Source organism: Triticum dicoccoides, chromosome 7A (assembly GCF_002162155.2).
Source record: "Triticum dicoccoides isolate Atlit2015 ecotype Zavitan chromosome 7A, WEW_v2.0, whole genome shotgun sequence".
Lineage (NCBI taxonomy): Eukaryota > Viridiplantae > Streptophyta > Magnoliopsida > Poales > Poaceae > Triticum > Triticum dicoccoides.
The window spans coordinates 321,254,665-321,272,373 of record NC_041392.1 but is presented as its reverse complement, the minus strand read 5'-3'; the positions used below and the strand labels follow the sequence as shown (position 1 = coordinate 321,272,373).

Sequence of the window (17,709 nt, the reverse complement as noted above, 5' to 3'; positions counted from 1 at the left end):
GCGACCTCGCTTGTGGCGGGGGCGGGGAATGGATCGAATGCAGCCGAATAGCAGCCAATCCACGCGCTGCTCCGACGGCAGACGGAAACTGTTTTTCCTATTCCACGGATCAGGACGGCGGCGGGCGTCCCGAGCCACGGATCAACTCCGACGGGGTACTCTTTCCCATCATTATCTGGTCTCTCGTATATCGCTGCGCCATTAAATGCGCCGCATCTCAAGAAGTGAACGAGCCGCCCTGATAGCGAGCACATGTGTGCTCGTGTGCAAAAACACCGCGTCCATTTACGGTACTCTTTTGAGAGCAGTGGTTCTTGTCACAGGCGTGCCGTAATAGACGACACGCATTATATTACAGACACGTATACACCGAAAGGTTTGTTCTTCGTCCATCATAGGAACTTGTGAAGTAAAGTGGCGGAGAAAAGAAGAACGTTCGACGACGACGGACTCAACTTCGAAAGGTTTCACGATGGAACAAGGTACACTCGGATCATGAATAGAAAATCTCTCGTATGTTTTGTTGAATCATTTGTATTGCAGACATTTCGCACTTAAAGAAATTTTGCTTACAGGACCTCCCTTCTTGGACTTGTTTGCACAAATGGGTTGGACAGTCCAACCATCTCCAACTTGTTTCCACAAATGTGCCAGACAGTCCAACCATCTTCAAGCACCTCCTATGCAGCGCACTTATTTGGCCTGGGGGTCGCATACAACCTCTGATGAAGATGACGGAAAAAAACTGTTTGATTCAACGGGATATGTAACTTTCATGTTGGGCACCTTTTCATTTGAGGCCATCTTAAAGATGTTTTGTGCAAGCCAAAACCGGTGTAACACAAATCATTACACAATCACAGGATGAGTTGAAGACTGGACAGTCCTAGCTAGATGGGTAATGCTCAGTAGATAATTTTACTTGCCCAGCCACTGCCAGCCGGTTCCATATTTTAACTTCTCAGCGTGCTTGCGGCTTATTGGACACCAGCCGCGTTCATGCTTGAACAGACATATATATTGCAGTTAATTATTCTAGACCTCCTGTATTTTACAAATATAGGGTATAAAAAATATTAGCCACATCTTCATGTTTAAAGCAGCGATTATCTTCTTACTGACCAGACATGAGGTGGGATCTTGTAAAAACAACAGCTTTGCTCTGCACATATCACACGTTATGGTGTATTTATTCTGCGTCTCCTGTGTTTACAAAGAGCATATCAAAATATTGCTGGCAGCTTACTGTTCAAAGCAGTGATTTTATTCGTCAGGGAACCACTTTAATCATCTATTCCTCTTCACTATTTGGATGGTACAAAACCTTAATGCAGAGGCTTATGACGCTTCTATAGCTTCTATTTCGGCAAATGAAATCAGGGTTTTTATTGCCGCCTGCAAGTGTTTCAGCTTTTATATTTTGAAATGCTAAAAAAAACTGACGTCAGATTTTTAGGCATAGCAAATCAAACGTTTTTCATGGCAAATTATGTTTGCCGAGGGTGGTAAGTTTAGTTGCCATCCTTGCGCCAACGTAAATTGCCAAAAAAACATTTGATCTGCCGTGCCTAAAAATCTGATGTTCCATGGATATTCGGGTCCCTTATATTTGCATAATCTGGAGCTGAACTGGAAGATATAGCAGTTTCCTGGCCTAAGTCCTGCTTGTCATCTAATATCCTACTTGCTTCCCCAATTGCAAGGATTAGCTCAAGTTGCTTTTCTTGTTGTTCCTGCAAGATATATTAACGGGAGACTTCAACAAAAGGTGAAAAATAAATATAACTCCATACAGGGGAATGCATGAAGAATGAAAAAGCACCCGAGAAAACATTACAGTCCTTAAGAGTTAGTGTCGCATGCGATGACTGGTACCGGTCCTAAGACAGATGAACTTCATTGCTACCAGTCTTAAGACCGATGAACGTGACAATGTTTGGGTACATCTCAGAGGAGCGAGGATTGGCTGCCCATGGTGTCGGCAATGAGAGAAGGTTGGGGACGAGGATTGGATTTTTACTAATTATTTTCCTTCAACAGATAATCTGTATGACAACGTTAGCTATGGTTATCCCTCAGATAGTGGTATGGGCAGTGATATGGACGCCACTTGTTTTCTTTAGCCATTTGTTAAATCTTACCTGTCTAAGGTATATTTCGATTCTGTTATTACTTGTATCTTGATCACAAGACCTTTGTATGTGTTCATTAGTTAAATTTGACTCGTTGGAGTCGTTGTGTATATATTAACTTCTTCTACGCCCCGGCCATTCGAACCACGATCGAACTCGCTCATTAAGAAAGTGACCACGTCCCAACCCGCAGTTTCCACCTGATGGTAAAAGACTCTTGCACATATATGTAACCATGTCCTTACTATCCTAACCCACAAGTTTCTTCAACCAGTAAAATTGACTAGTAAATTATAAAGAAATATAAGAGCGTTTAGTGATCTTTTGGAGCTTTTTTGGAGTTTTTTAACGAGCGAGTTGACTAGTAAATTATAAAGAAATATAATAGCGTTTAGTGATCACTTTACTAGTCAATTTAACCGTGCTATATATAGTACTCCCTCCGTAAAGAAATAGGTACTTTTGGAGCTTTTTTGGCTTTTGATGAATCAATATAACCTATTTGAGCTCCAAAAACCATAAAAGCTCCAAAAGCACCTATTTAGGATCTTTTATGGCTTTTTGGCCAAAGTGGAAAAGCTGTAAAAGCAGAAGCAAAAGCCCAAACAACACATATTTACTAGTACATGTTATCTGAAATTTTATTAACAATGTCCATGCATTTACCCAAAAAGGCTTTCACCTCGCTTTATATATAAAGCAACGATCAACAACCCGGTACAAACGCACGCCACCACAAGACACGTACACACCCAAGACATGATACATACACGTTGAGCGCAGCCACACCACCCCTAGCACTACAAGAGCAACCAGAGGCTTCAACCATGAATACGCCACTGCAAAGAGATGAAGCCGTGTACGACGAACCGTGGGCTCAAAGGCGACGACTTCAAGAAGGTTATGACACCGGAGCGCCGCCACCGCCCAATCCGAGGATCAAAGTTTCCCCTGGAGCAACACGAGGGCAATGAGAGCCGGTACGACGCCTTCAAGAAGGGAACAAGCTTCGCCGCCGCCGGTCGGTTCAAAGATAGAACAGGTTTTCACCCTGGCCAACACTCACCACCACCGAACGCCACAACCCAGCCACCACAACACGGCCATGGCCACCGGGCAACACCAAGCCACGGGCTGTGCCCATGAGCACCGCGCTACCACTACCAGGGCCGCCGCCCCGGCATCCAAAACCTTGACACCACCTCACCCGAGACCCACCGCTACCCCAACCAAAGAGACGAGCGGAAAGGCCCCGCCTTTCGCACCCCTGGGCGGCCCCCGGCGTCGAGACCCTATAGGCCGGCCAAAACTAGCCTCCGTCTACCCGTCCTGCAGCACCGGGCGCAAGACGAGCTCGGTCCTGCAGCCGGGCACGAGACGAGCTCGGTCCTGCAGCACCGGGCGCGAGACGAGAGATGGACCGCAGCTGGGAGAAGGCCAACCCTTCAACGAAAGTAGCGCCCGAACAATGAGAAGAGATAGCGAAGGCCGACACAAGCCGCCTACGAACGAGTCTGACGCCAGCACAAGCCAGCCGCCGCCGCAGCCGACCTGCAAAGCTGCCGTGGAGCCACCCACGGCCGGAGCAGCAGCAGCCACACCGGGCCACTGCCCAACCCGCGCCGCCCGGCGAGCTCCAAGCGTTGGAGCCGTCGGGCACGCACCGCCACCACGCCGCTGCTACCCCCACCCAACAGTGAAGAGGAAACAACCGACCGTGACCCAAGCCATGCGCAGCCGTGGCACCAGGTAGACCGCCGACAATGCTAAACGTTGCCCGCCTCCGCCCCAGTCCACCCCACCACCGCCGCCACCACACCGCGGCCCCTACCTACATCAGGGAGAAGCCAGCCATGGTCGATGCCGCCCACAGCCCCCGCCGAAAGACGAGCCACCGGCACCGGATCTGGCCCGTGCCGCCCCACGCGCCGCCACCTGATGGGGAGGACACACCGCAGCCGCCGCGCACCGTCCAGGCCCCAGGGCGCCGTCATGCCACTGCCCCGCACTCCCAGCGCCACGCCGCCGGGCCCGCAGCCACCCGACGCCCCCGCGCTGTCCCTCGCCAGCCGCTGACCATGCCGAGGGGAAGAAGCTCCCCGCCGCCACCTACGCCTGCCGGGCTTTGCCCGACGACGCCTAACGGCGGCGGTAGGGGAGAGAGGCCGAGAGGAGGGGACAGTGCGGAAGCGGCCAGATTTGCCCCTGAGGACGATTGCGGGAGCGGCTCGGGGGGAGGGGGGTGCACCAGCCTCTACCATGTCCATGCATCTATGGTAAAGAAGTTACTAACTGTACTACTCCCTCCGTTCCTAAATACTTGTCTTTCTAGGCATTTCAACAAGTGACTACATACATAGCAAAATGGGTGAATCTACACTCTAAAATATGTCTACATACATCCGTATGTAGTAGTCATTTGAAATGTCTAAAAAGACAAATATTTAGGAACGGAGGGAGTACATGTTATACTACTGATTGTTTTCCTAGGAATGTGCAGTAAAGTGGTTAGCATTTTTACTATGTGTTGCATGGGGTGTTATGACAAACTTCATGGCCAGACATGTGTAGTACAAAAGTGCATCTACAGTAAAGAGGTTACTAATTTTACTACAGGTTCACTACCGATTTTCTGGATATGTCTAGTGGATAGGCCATGACAATTGCCAATTGCGTGTATAGGACATGACAATTTGGCTGGTGCGGTTCTGCTACTAGAGCATTGCGGTTCGGATGCATTTTTTTTGTTTATTTTAGGTTGTGTTCTGTGATTTGGACGGCTGTGTGTATATGTGTACTATCGTCTATTTTGTTTTTGAAGTTTAGTACTGTTTCATGTGAGATTATGGTTCAGTGTAAAATACTCCGTGGTTCACTTGGTAAACGACCAAAAGAAGAAAAAGTATCTCAAAGAAGTTTACTCCTTTTTAGATGTAGTTCACTAGTTATATACCCCCGCGGTTCACTTTCGCAAGTTCGATTCTTTCTAGATGTAGTTCACTAGATTCTGCCCCCGCGGTACACTTTCCACTTTCGAGAGTGATGCTGTTCACTTGCGCCTAACTTGAAGTGCGAAAAAAATTTAGGGAAACAAGAAAAAGAGTAATGTGGTTCACTTTTCGATAGTGTTGTGGTTCACTTGCCCTCGTCTTTGCGGTCCCACTTTCGTTCATAAAAAGGTCAGAAAAGTGACAGCAAAAACTCATGTGGTTCACTTTAGATAGTGTCACGGTTCACTTTCGGTAGTTTCGCAGTTCACTTTCAGTACTGTTGTGATTCACATTCACTTACTCCCAAAAATGTGAAGTGCAGAAAATTGTCATGAAAACGACAAAAAAAAATAATGCGGTTCACTTAGGCCTGATGTGAAGCGCACTCCACCTCCTCCTCCGGGGAAATTTACATCTGACAAAAGAAATCATGCAGTTCGCTTCCCCGTTTGATGCAATGCGGCTTTCAGTCTTAATCAGTGCACTCTTCTGTTTGACGCGGTCCACGCGTCGGTTTTGGTGTCGTGAAAAGCAGAGCATCCGCATTTCGGTAATTTCAAAACTGCTCTTAAACCGTAAGCAATTAGAGTGTTCTACATCGAAAAGTTGCGCCTCGTTGATATCTTTTCAAGGGCATATCATTTGCATCATTCCGATGAGCGGTTTGGTAAAATTCCAAAATTAATTTTAAACCAGGAATCTCAAAACATGTTCTACATATCAAAGTTGTGGCTCTTCTATAACTTTCCAACGGCGCATCACACGCCTCGTTTCGACAAATGGTTAAAAAACTTCCGCAAAAACCGTATCGAAAAAATCCCAAATTTTAGAAGAGTTTTCGTGTTTGGGTAAATTTGAAATTGCTCTTAAACCGTAAGGAATTAGAGAGAGTATTCTATATGAAAAAGTTGCGCCTTGACGATATCTTCCCAACGGCATATCATTTGCATCGTTCCGACGAGCCGTTCGGAAAAAAACGCGAAAAGACGCTCGCTGTTACTCGTCGGGCACCGCACCGTTTTCGAAACTGCTCTTAAACCGTGAAAAATCTCGAAAAGTGTTCAACATGGCGAAGTTGCACCTAATCCATAGCTTTCCAACGGTATATCACACGCCTCATTCCGACAAACAGTTTAAAAATTAAATAAAAAACAGTATCGAAAAACCGCATGCAGTTTTTTGCGACGAGAAGTTCATTCGTCTCAGTATTGCAGTACTCTTACTTAAAAAATGTCGTGCACTTGCGTTGAGCATGCAGTTCGAAAGTGTTAGCACAACATATAAACAAATGTTTCCTACCACCAGTGGTAGTTACCTTCACGTTAGTTTTGTATGTTGTATGTAGTATCTGTCAAAACCGAGTATATACCTGTAATATGTACTCCCTCCATCCGAAAATACTTGTCATCAAAATGGATAAAAAGAGATGTATCTAGAATTAAAATACATCTAGATACATCTCCTTTTATCCATTTTGGTGACAAGTATTTCCGGGCGAAGGGAGTAGTATATAAGAACATTTGGATAGTATATATACTATTCTTTAGGTAGTATGCACAATTTTTTTAGTACATTGTTTTATATCTACAAATATGAAGGTATTCTCAAAATATACAAAAAACTATGGATTTACATACAATTTTTTCGTCTATCTTCCTTTGAAATATTTTAGATATAGTATATGAACATATTTAAAATGATAAAGTTGTATATAGTAGCACATGATAGTATATGGGACATGTGGGGTAACTACCCCGGGTGGCCTACGCTCCGGCCTAATTAGGTGGGCGGGTCGCACCGCAAAAGTAGATCTCTCCACCGCTGCTAAATAGTTGAGGGTAAAGGTGTTTAAAGAAAATAGTAACGGGATTTAATTTGGTTACTATCAATGCTCGCGTGCTCCACGACGTCCCGCTTCTAAGGCCGCTAATCATTGTTAGTAATGGGTATATGAATAGATGGTAATGCCCATATACACTAGCCACTAGTGTATAGTAACTGCATTACTATTTCGGGTTCGGGTCCTTGGTGTTACGGTTGGCAGTGCCTAGTAATTACATTACTATATGGTATAATTCATTTTTTTTCTTTAGCAACTAAGATGGAAATGAAAGCCGTGTAGAAATTAGGGTCGAATTACCCTAGGGCCTAATTGCCTTCACAGAAATCACAAGATTATTTTAGGTTTACTATGGACCTTGCTTTGGTTTACTATATTTGCACAAAATTGCTCTCGGTAATTGACATCGTACTATTGATATGTTTGCAATTACTACCTATAGTACATAGTAGCAACTAATAGCCATAGGCTCCTTACCTGACCTTAATACAATTACCATCAAATATGTTTCTCCATTGGAAAATACCATAAATTAAATTAGCATGTACCATGTACACAGGTCAAAATGTAGTAATGGTTTCATCCTGTTACTATTTTTTGCAAGAACCTTTACTGAAATTAGTACATATGCATAGGAACCAGTAAAGGCTTTAATCACGTTACCACATAAGCTAGCTTTTTTACCATGCTTAGCGACAAGTGCCACGGGGCAGATGTGCAAAGTGTGGCAGCCGGTAACGAGAATTATCTATGCGCTTTTACCATGGTTAGTTATAAGAGCGGCTAGTGCGGTTGAACGGTGTGCAATTAGCATCCGGAGCGTACGATTAGAGTTTCTGCGCGCACCCTCACTTTCGCGTCATATAGGACAAATGTTTCCTATCACTAGTGGTAGTTATCCTCAAATGCACTACTAGGAAAAAGTTTATACATGGAGGCTTATCAGTAGCGCGCGTTAAAATGAAGCGCTGCTGCTACTTAACAGTAGCACGTGGTCACTAAGGGCGCTACTGTTATCTACATAGCGGTAGCGTGGTTGCAGGAAAACACGTTACAACTATAATTGCCACACTGTTGCCGACAGGCTAGGTATAGTAGTAGCGACCTTCCAAAACACGCGCTACTGCTAAGTATATAGTAGTAGCGCGTTTTCAGGGGAGAGTGCTGCTGCTAAGTTTGAAGCTGCCACATGGCGGGGCCCACATAGCAGGAGCGCGTGTTGCAGGAGCACGCTACTGCTACGATTTTAGCAGCGGCACGTTTTCCCAACCCTCGCTGCTGCTAAGGCACAGCAGCCACCTTTTCCTACCCCCTCCTCCTCCCCCATCCTCTCTTTCTTTTACTTTTCCCTAGCTCCCACCTCCTCTCTCCCTCGCTTTGCTTCTTTCTCACTACTTCTCCCCCCCCCCTCCATTACTCTTTCTTCTATGGGACGCCAGCAAAGACGAATATTTCTATATGAGAGCCGCGCTGATCATGACGGTGCACGACTATCTCAGTTACGGATATGCCGCAGGCCAGTTGTGCCACGAATATTGCGGATGCACACGGTGCATGGGTGATACGACGTCTCAACAGCTAACGTCAACGAAAGATGGCGGGTCTAGAAAAATCATGTACATGGGGCATTGAAAATGGCTCGAGAAGGACGACCCGTGGAGAAATCATGGAGATCTATTCAATGGTGAGGCTGAGCATTGAGAACCTCCACCTAAGCGGAGCTGCGCCGAAATCGATGAGCTGTTGAAAACTGGGAACAGTGCCCCGCGCCGGGAAAGACGATGAAAAAGGTGCCGGAGCCGCTGTTGAAGGTATGGAAGACGAGGTCTGTTTTCTAGGACTTGGAGTACTGGCACAAACTCGACACGCCTCATTGCCTTGATCAAATGCATATCACGAAGAATGTCCTTGAGAGCTTGCTTGCGACACTGATGAACATGCCGGATAAAACCAAGGATAGGCCGAAGGCAAGAAGAGACTTGCAAGATTTGAAAATCAAGACAGATCTGTACATAACACCCCGTAAAAAGTCAGAGAAGACAAAGACGGAGACGGAGGCGCGGGAGAAGAAGGGCAAAAAAGTGAAGGAACAGGATTATTGCCCCTCTTCTTGCTTCACCTTAAGTCCGGCTGAGATCGATCAATTCTTTAAGTGCCATACCGGAATCAATGTTAGTTCAGGTTACTGTGGGAAGATAAGCAGATTTCTAGACACCAAGAAGAAAAAGTTCAGCGGGATGAAGTCCCATGACTGTCATGTGATGATGACGCAGATACTACCTGTTGCCTTTAGAGGGATAATGGACAAACACGTCCGTGACACGCTTATTGGTCTCTGCAACTTTTTCGACGTCATCTCTCGAAAGTCGATCAGTGTGAAGCAGCTCCGAAGGCTACAGGAAGAGATCGTTGTGATACTAAATGAGCTTGAGATTTACTTCCCGCCCGCATTCTTTGACGTAATGGTGCATATGTGTGTCCACATTGTGTACGACATAATAGACCTGGAGCCATCATTCCTGCATAACATGATGCCGTTCGAGAGGATGAATGGGGTCATCAAAGGATTCGTTCGTAACATGTCCCGACCAGATGGAAGCATCGTCCAGGGCTATCTGACAAAAGAGTGCATCTTTTTCTGTGAGAATTATCTATATGGCGGAGGCCGGCCTGGTTTTGGTTTGCCCGTTAAGAAGCACCTTGGGAGGCTCGAAGGTCACTCCAACGGTCGCAGGGAACTGCATGTGGGTTACTCGGATCGATGCAACAACTTTGACATAGCAAACTTAGTAGTGCTACATCACCTAGGCGTGATAGATCCTTTCGTGACACTGCACAAGGAAACCATCGCAAAGAAGTATCGTGGCCGGGGGCTATGCAGGATGAACGTCGAAGTTACTAGAGAGCACAACTCCACTTTCCTGCATTGGTTCAAAGAGCATATTCTTACTAATCCCCCGGAAGAGGGCTCTACGGACGGCTTGCTTATATACGCCTTAGCACATGGCCCCCGGCCAACCTCGCAATCTATCAGGAATATGATATCAACGGATACACGTTCTACACAGAGGCCAAAGATATAAACAGTGATTTTCAAAACTCAGAGGTGACGATGGAATGCATGACCGGTGACAACGCAACAACTGAAAGATTCTATAGAAGGGTCGAGGAGATCTGGGAGCTTGACTACTCTGGACTGCACAGTGCGGCGATGTTCCGTGTCAGATGGGCTAAGAATGTCGAAAGAGAAAACCGGTATTTCACTACCATGTCTATACCCGACGCCAAGAGCGCTACTGTGAACGCCATCGTAAAAAACGAGTCATGAGTACACGCTAAGCACGTGACACATTGCTTCTTCATAACCGACTCGAGGAATCCCAGCCGTGTTGTCATGAGAAGAGGCAAAAGAAACGTCATTGAAATGGATAGAGTCGCCAACGAGGAAGACTACGACCAGTACAGCAACCCGATGAGGGAAGATGACGATGAAGCATACGTCAAAAGAAAAATCAATACTACATTACCAAGAAAGATCGTACTCCATGGAAAAGGAAAAGTCACAACAAGGGGCTCAATTATTCGTCAACATACAAGAAGGGAAAGAAGCTCACTCAAAAACAAAAACGTAGATGCTAAGAAACCATGCATCATTTATATATATATATATATATATATATATATGGATTTTCTACAAGTGCTTGCCATAGAACTAGTTTAAGGGTTTCAACGATGCAAAAGTTCTCAAAAATTATGAAAAAAATATTAAACCAATATACCTATAATATAACATGATCCAACGGAGGGATTTAAAATATACGATTGTATGTGTCCTGGACAAAAAAAACAAATAGTTCAGTATATATTTATGTCGCAGTGAGCTGAAATGCTTATTATTTTTGCCGAGGACACATAGATGCATATTTTGACAATCCCTCCATTGAACCATCTTATTACATTAGAGAGATGCTCCCATATTTATTTCATATTTTTTGATAACTTTTAAACCGTTAAAAGTTTAGCGACGCTTAACTAGTTCTGTGGCAAGTTATGGTAGACACAATTTTACCTATGTGTGTGTGTGTGTATTTATTTTGTATACGCACTTAATCGTTATCGACGAGATGATGTGTAATAAATATCGTCTTAGTCATATACATTATTGTATCCCCTTCCCACCATGCATATGGTTCCGGCTAGCTCAGTCGTCTTTCAGAGGAGAAAAAGAAAAGGTAAACAAAGGAAAAGAAAACAACATGAAAAAGGAATAGAATAGTGAATGAAAAGAAATAGAAAAAGGAGAAAGAAAAAAAGAAATGAAAAGGAAAAAAAATGAAAATGATACAAAATAATGAAAAAGGAGCTATAGCTACTTAAAATAGCAGTAGCGCGGTTTTGTAACCCGCGCTATAGCTACTTAAGATAGCAGTAGCGTGGTTCCGTAACACATGCTATAGCTACCTAAGATAGCTATAGCGCTGGTTACGAAACCGCACTACTGCTATTTTGACATAACCCCCTGCGCGAGCTTCCTCCTCTGCTTCTTTCCTCCATCCCATTCCCCATTTTCGCGCTTCCTCCTCTGCTTCTTTCCTCCATCCCATTCCCCATTTGATCCCTCTCCTCCGACGCCGCGTAGTCGCCCTCCGCGCGCCCTCCGTCGTCGCCCGTGCCCCGTCCGTCGCCGCCCGTGTCATCGGCGCTCGCTCCTCCACCCGCACCCGTCTCCCCCGAGCTCCACCTCGCGGCCGACGTCTCCCCTAGCCCCTTGTAAGTCCTCCGCCCCTTCTCTCTCTCTGTCTCTCTGCCTAAGGGTTCTAGGGTTCTAGGGTTTATGTAGTTAGGTTCATGCAGTTAGGTTTTGTAGTTAGGTTCTAGGGTTCATGAAATAGCTAGGTTTAATTTACAATTGAAAAACTGTAGCTTTTGTGAATTCAAAATTCAGAAAATGACGTTGTGAATTAAAAATTCAGAAAATTGTGAATTCAAATTTCAGAAAATGTGTTGATGAAATAGCTAGATTCTGATGTTCCCACTGTTCATGGTTGTATGCATTTTGTGAATTCTGAATCCAAAATATTCATAGAAGTTTTATGTCAAAAAATAGGTAAATTGTCCATATTATAAAATAGGACATAAATCAAGTCAATTTTTTATGTGTATACTTTCTGTATCAAATTAGGACAGAAATACTATTCTAGAAATTTTTATTGGTATTTAGCTAGGTATCAAATTAGGACAAAAATATTATTCTAGGAATTTTTATTGGTGGAGGTTCTAGTAGGCTCGATAGGTGTTTTAGGTGTAGTTAACAGAATTTAGGCGTTTTAGGTGTAGTTAACAGAATTCTAGGTATTTTAGGTGTTTTGGGTGTAGTTAACAGAATTCTAGGTATTTAATTTCTTTTAGTTAAAGCAATTGTTGCTATTTAAAGAAAAAACAGAATTGATTGACACTAGTTTCAAATATTGTGAAGAAAAAGGACTTCTTGCATTTTTTCTTCAAGTTCTATATTTTTCTTCCTGTTATATGCAAATTTAAAGTGGACATGTGATTTAGACATGTGATATTTGGAATTTGGACATGTGATATTTGGAAAATAATGGTTATGTGCAGGGTAAATGATTCGAGTGGCTTATGTTTCGCCGGAATGTTGATTTATTTGCGTCCCGGTAAATTTCAGACGCCTGATATGTCCACTTTTTAGCAAAGGTCATGCCAAAATTTCCAAAAATTTCCGTGAATTTTGGCATGACTTGTACTAGAAAGTAGGCATATCGAGTGCTGAGACGGGAATGAAAGGACATTCCGGCAACCATAGACTTTTTTATGTCATTACTCATTTTATTATAGTTTAAGAATAAAACGAGGGGACTTAATCGTAGGAAACATGTCGAACAACGAAGAAACCGGGCCTTCTGACCACAATGCAGACGAGATGGATTATGAGGGTGAACATAACTACCTCGACTTTTTGGCTACTAAGCATAGTCAAGGTTTGCAGGGCGGCCTCGATGATGGTACTGACGCCGACATCGACATCGATGGCACCGGCACCGATGGCGGTGCCGAGACCGGTGGGGAAGGTACCGGCGCCGAAGCCGCTAACGAAAAGAAGAAGCAAAGGATACGAAAACCTAACAAACTCGGCATCGAACGACTGCTGATCACAAAGATGGCCCCTGGCAAGTTTGAGCCATTAGAGCCGGATGAACCTCGCAAGTGCTACGGGAACCAACTCGGATGCATCCTACAGGAAACCGCAAGCATCAACGATGATGACTTAAGGGGTAAAAAACATTTGAAGCAGTTGCTCCTAACGAAGCTGCACAAGAGATTCCAGTTCCCCGACCGGGATGACCGCATAGAACACCCGTGGGATGACCCGAAGATGAAAAAGATTAACAATCACGCCATGGGCATGTTCAGCAATGATTTGGCCTCCTAAAAAGGGAGGGTGAAACGAGCTATTGATGCTAAAGAACCCCCGTCCAAAATTCTGGAGGACAATTCAACACCTACGGAAGAGATCCAAAAGTTCAAGGACACTTGCACTACCGCCGCAGTCAAGTCTAAGGCTGAGAAATTCAAGGGGCTTCAGCAAAGTAACACGGGGAACCAATGCCTCGTAAGTCGTGGGTACCTTGGCAAAAGGCCCATATGGGATAAGAAGGACGAGGAACGTGAAGCCGTGGGGATCCCAGGCCCCTTCGCGAAGTTCACCGCCTCCTTGGAACGTGACTTCATCAGGGGGTACAAGTGGGACAAGGAAAAGAAGGTTTTTTACACGGACCCGATCACAAGGAAATTGATTAGAATACTGGTAATTATTCTTTACCACCTTACATTTATTTAGCTTCTGATCAAGTCGACTACACATTCGTAAACGATTCACGTTCCTTTTGCAGGAGAAGCAATACAGACTTATAGCCGAAAGCGAGTCTTCGTCGATGAGGCCCAAGTGGGACACCCCTCTCAACTCGGCTTTGAACAAACTGAAGGGACTCCCTTTGGACCAGCAGCCGCAATATGGACGTGTGCACGGCGCCAGAGACAACGCCACGTGGAAGATCTTTTACAACGAGGGCCCGGAGGCCAAGAAACAGAAAAGGAAGTTCAGTTAGACGGACATCGACGAGAAGGTGAAGCTTGCGTTTGAAAAAAAAAAGAAGCTGGGGACGCAAAAAAAAGTTGTAGCTGCCTGTAGAAATGATTTTGATACTAACTTGATCCCGGCTATCATCAACTGGACGAAGGAAAGTCCAGACAAGACGGCAAATGATTTTCCCATGCCCAGCTTCGTCGGGAGCAACTCGGTGAACATCAAAACCGCACCATCACCTGCTCACGCAACCGCGCCTGCTCCCGCACCCGCGCTCGCACCCACACCCGCACCCGCTCATAGCAGTCCATCCTCTGTCTCTGGCACGCTAGGCGGGCCTTCGTCTTTGGCTGAGCTCGACGCCCTCACGGTAATTACACGTTGCACCAACATATATTTAGAATATTCTGTTTGCGTTGCCTTTCGGATGTTTTACGCCGCAGACATGTCTTTCCAGGCCGACGAAACCCCATGCACCGTACTCTACATGATCAAAGGCTAGAAGGTGGACATGGGAAAGGCGGTGATAACGAAGCCCTTGGAACTCACATTCCATGGCCAACCGATCCCCGGTGGCCACTTCAGGGTTACCTTGTCGAGTGTGAAATCGGGACACGAGCATTTGCCTCCTCCAGTACGGCTCGGGGGAGAGGAGGACGAGACCCCGATGCGGCTTGGAAACTGCAAGGTTTGGATGCTGCTATGGCCGAAGAATCTTCTTCGTCTGGAGGCGGCCGAGAGCACACCAATAACCACATATTAGCAAGTAGGTATGAACACCACCAACCCGCCTACGCAATTACCAGCGCCTGTAGTGCCGGATGAGAGTAGCGGACGACGCGAGGAAGGGGGTCCAATAGCGGACCCCGTAAAACAAAGAATGGATGATGAGATGGACGAGGATGACCCTCTTCGGTTCCTCAATACAGGCGCCTATGACGACAACGTAGAAATGATGAGTCAGCCATATGATGACTCGGGCTATCAGCATGCCGATGAGGAGATGGATGATGTGCCCGGGCATGAACGTCCTAGGGTTGATTGCAAGAAATCTCTCTTCATGCAATCCTCACAAGACACGCCTGAAGATGCCGCCTCAACGTAGGCTCAACTAGCCGAGGGTCATATAGTGCTTAGCCCGACAACACTGGTGGAGGGGTTAAGGAAGGGTCTGGAAGGTCAGCCCAAGAAAAAGGAGAGGAAGAAACAGCCGAAGAAAGGCTTTGCTGCCTACAAACAAGCCAGAGCACATAGCAGCCAGACGGCGGATTTTGCAGAGTGTGTACCCGTCAAAGGTGCGGCCATGTTCCATGTCGCGGGCGAGCAGATCCTACCGCCGAAACCGCTGGCGGCCATATCAGGAGATCTCAGGACACTGCACGACCATGTGCTGTCGACTGAGATAAGCCTACTAGCCTCGAAGGATCCAGGATATCCGCTATACGCGGTTCGTGTGCCTGAGGGGAAGTTCTACGTCAACACACGACCCACGGAGGTGGTTCTTCCTGCGGTTTGAGCATATCTTCGAGATGTTTCTGACAAGGTGGCTCGATTTTACAATCGTCCGCCTTTTTGTGCTACATATGAACTCCGTCATCACGAGAGAACAAGTCTCGCAAATCTGTGTGGCGTATCCAAACTAGATGCACGAGTCCTTGAGTCTCGGCGACTATGAGTGTAAAACTGCTAGGGAGTACCTCGAAAACTTCATGATAAGGAATAAGGACCAAGAAATTGTCGTCCTGCATTATCATCCAAAGTAAGTCAGTGCCGGAAAACCCTTTCGTACATTTCAATCATTCCTTCTCGCTCATATGGAAAATAATTTGAGGTGTTTTTTTCCCTGCAGCAACGGACGCGCCATCTTTATCGTTCTTTACCCGCGAGTCTCTCACGCCGTGTATTTCGACCCTACCAGAAACTACGAGAAGGACTACACCCACGTAATGAATATTCTAGATGATGCTCTCCACGGCTTCAGCTTGAGGGGTGGCCACCTGCAAATCAGGAAACAAAGGAACCGCGGGTCGGGTTTCTCACATAAAACTAACTTCTGCTGCATCCATGTCCCGAAACCAAGCAGGAACGATGGACTCTACCTCCTCCATCTCATGATGGAGTTCAAAAGGGATCACCAACAGCTTCGCACGACAACCAAAAGCGATGATCATATCCACAAGTGAGTAGAATCCCAAGGAGAAGCGGATTATAAACTTAAAGATGACTTCTTTCGCATCCAGAGGGACATTGCGAAGATCATCATGAAAGAAATCGTCGAAGAGAAGGGATGTTCCACCACGGCCCTATATCACAAGCTGACGTCCGAACTCGCATAGGCATGCAACGTCAGGACCTCACGCCGCTCAAGAAGCTAGGGTGCATCCTCGATGATATGGATGGATGGAACTTGTAGTAATTTACAATGCCGATGATGATGATATGTGTCGATTGAACTTGTATACTTTCTGTAGCGATGAAACTTTGCGATGTCCACGGTCCCTGCCGAACTTGTGTAATGCTACTTTGTTAGTTTGGGTACGATGATCTGCGTACCTCTAGTTAATTAGTTTGCGTACGATGAAACTGCATTGATTATTTATGTTTACTATATGCTGCATCTATTTGCCAACCCTTTCTTTTCGTGTTGCTCAAATATATTTTGATGCATATAATTGTACATTCTCCTGATGAAGATGCATCTCTAACAGGTACCTAGATCCTTGATGGCGAAAAAGCAGTGCTATGTCGTGTACATAGGGAAGGTTCCGAGAGTGTACGACGAGTGGCCCGAGTGTCAGGCGCAAGTGGAGCGATTCTCGGGCACCAGCCATAAAGGGTTCAAAAGCAGACAAGAAGCAGAAGATAGTTACTTGAGGTTCTCGTACATATATATTTGTTTGTTTGTTTGTTGCAGGCTGTTGAAGAATTGTGGTGTGATACCTACCATACCACTCACATGGCGTGTATGTTGCGACGTGCACGTTGTGTTTGGTGGGACAGCTCCCGAGGTGTTACAATGACTACAGTCATATTCCTTGCAATAACTTACTTCTCTCTTGGAATTGTAGCTCATAGGTACTCCCCATTCGCGACTCATACACGGATCATCCTTGCAAGCTTCTTTCTCCTGACTTGCCATCAAACTATGTGTCTATAATTTAGATCATCCACTTTGCTGCCTGATGAACCTTCCTCGTCCATTGATCTGTCCTGATCTCGTAACGTCCCCATGGTCAGCGCGAGCTATCAAGGTATTTTACTTTTACGTCACAGCAGTACTAGAGAGAGTACGTGGAATTTGTGGTTGAGGGGACATCACGTGAGGAAACCAAGGGGTCTTGGACAAAGAACACAAAAGACACAATATATACCCAGGTTCAGGCGTCCAAGATGGATAAAAGCCGTACTTCCTGCCTTGCTTCTCCTTTATATATGGAAATCTTCCACGTGGTGTAGGCTAAACTAGGCGAAAGGAGCAGATCCCCTTATATGGTGCCCCTTATATAGCTCCGGTTATGGTAGACTCCATGTCAGTGCACGATGGCATACAGGAATAGGAGTCAGGTGTGGTGTTGGTTTACAACACGTAACATTCTATCGTACAATGTTTTCCTTATCCTTAGTGTAGTCCGATCAAAAGTCTGA

At 45.6% G+C, this 17,709-nt stretch overlaps 1 protein-coding gene across 2 annotated transcripts in view; it reads right to left on the bottom strand.

The window, feature by feature from the left end:
- Positions 1 to 465: 465 nt before the first annotated feature.
- Positions 466 to 17,709, bottom strand: part of LOC119331741 — a 19,243-nt gene continuing 1,999 nt past the window's right edge. Inside the window, exons 4-5 of one of the 2 annotated variants that reach the window (XM_037604904.1) lie at positions 10,742 to 10,795; positions 1,636 to 1,733 (exon numbers count right to left, since the gene is read on the bottom strand). In XM_037604904.1, the coding sequence (XP_037460801.1) occupies positions 10,772 to 10,795 (24 nt within the window). In that variant the 3' untranslated portion in view covers positions 1,636 to 1,733; positions 10,742 to 10,771. Of the gene's footprint in view, positions 1,734 to 10,741; positions 10,796 to 17,709 lie in introns of both variants that reach the window. The other variant, XM_037604903.1, reaches the window with a different exon arrangement.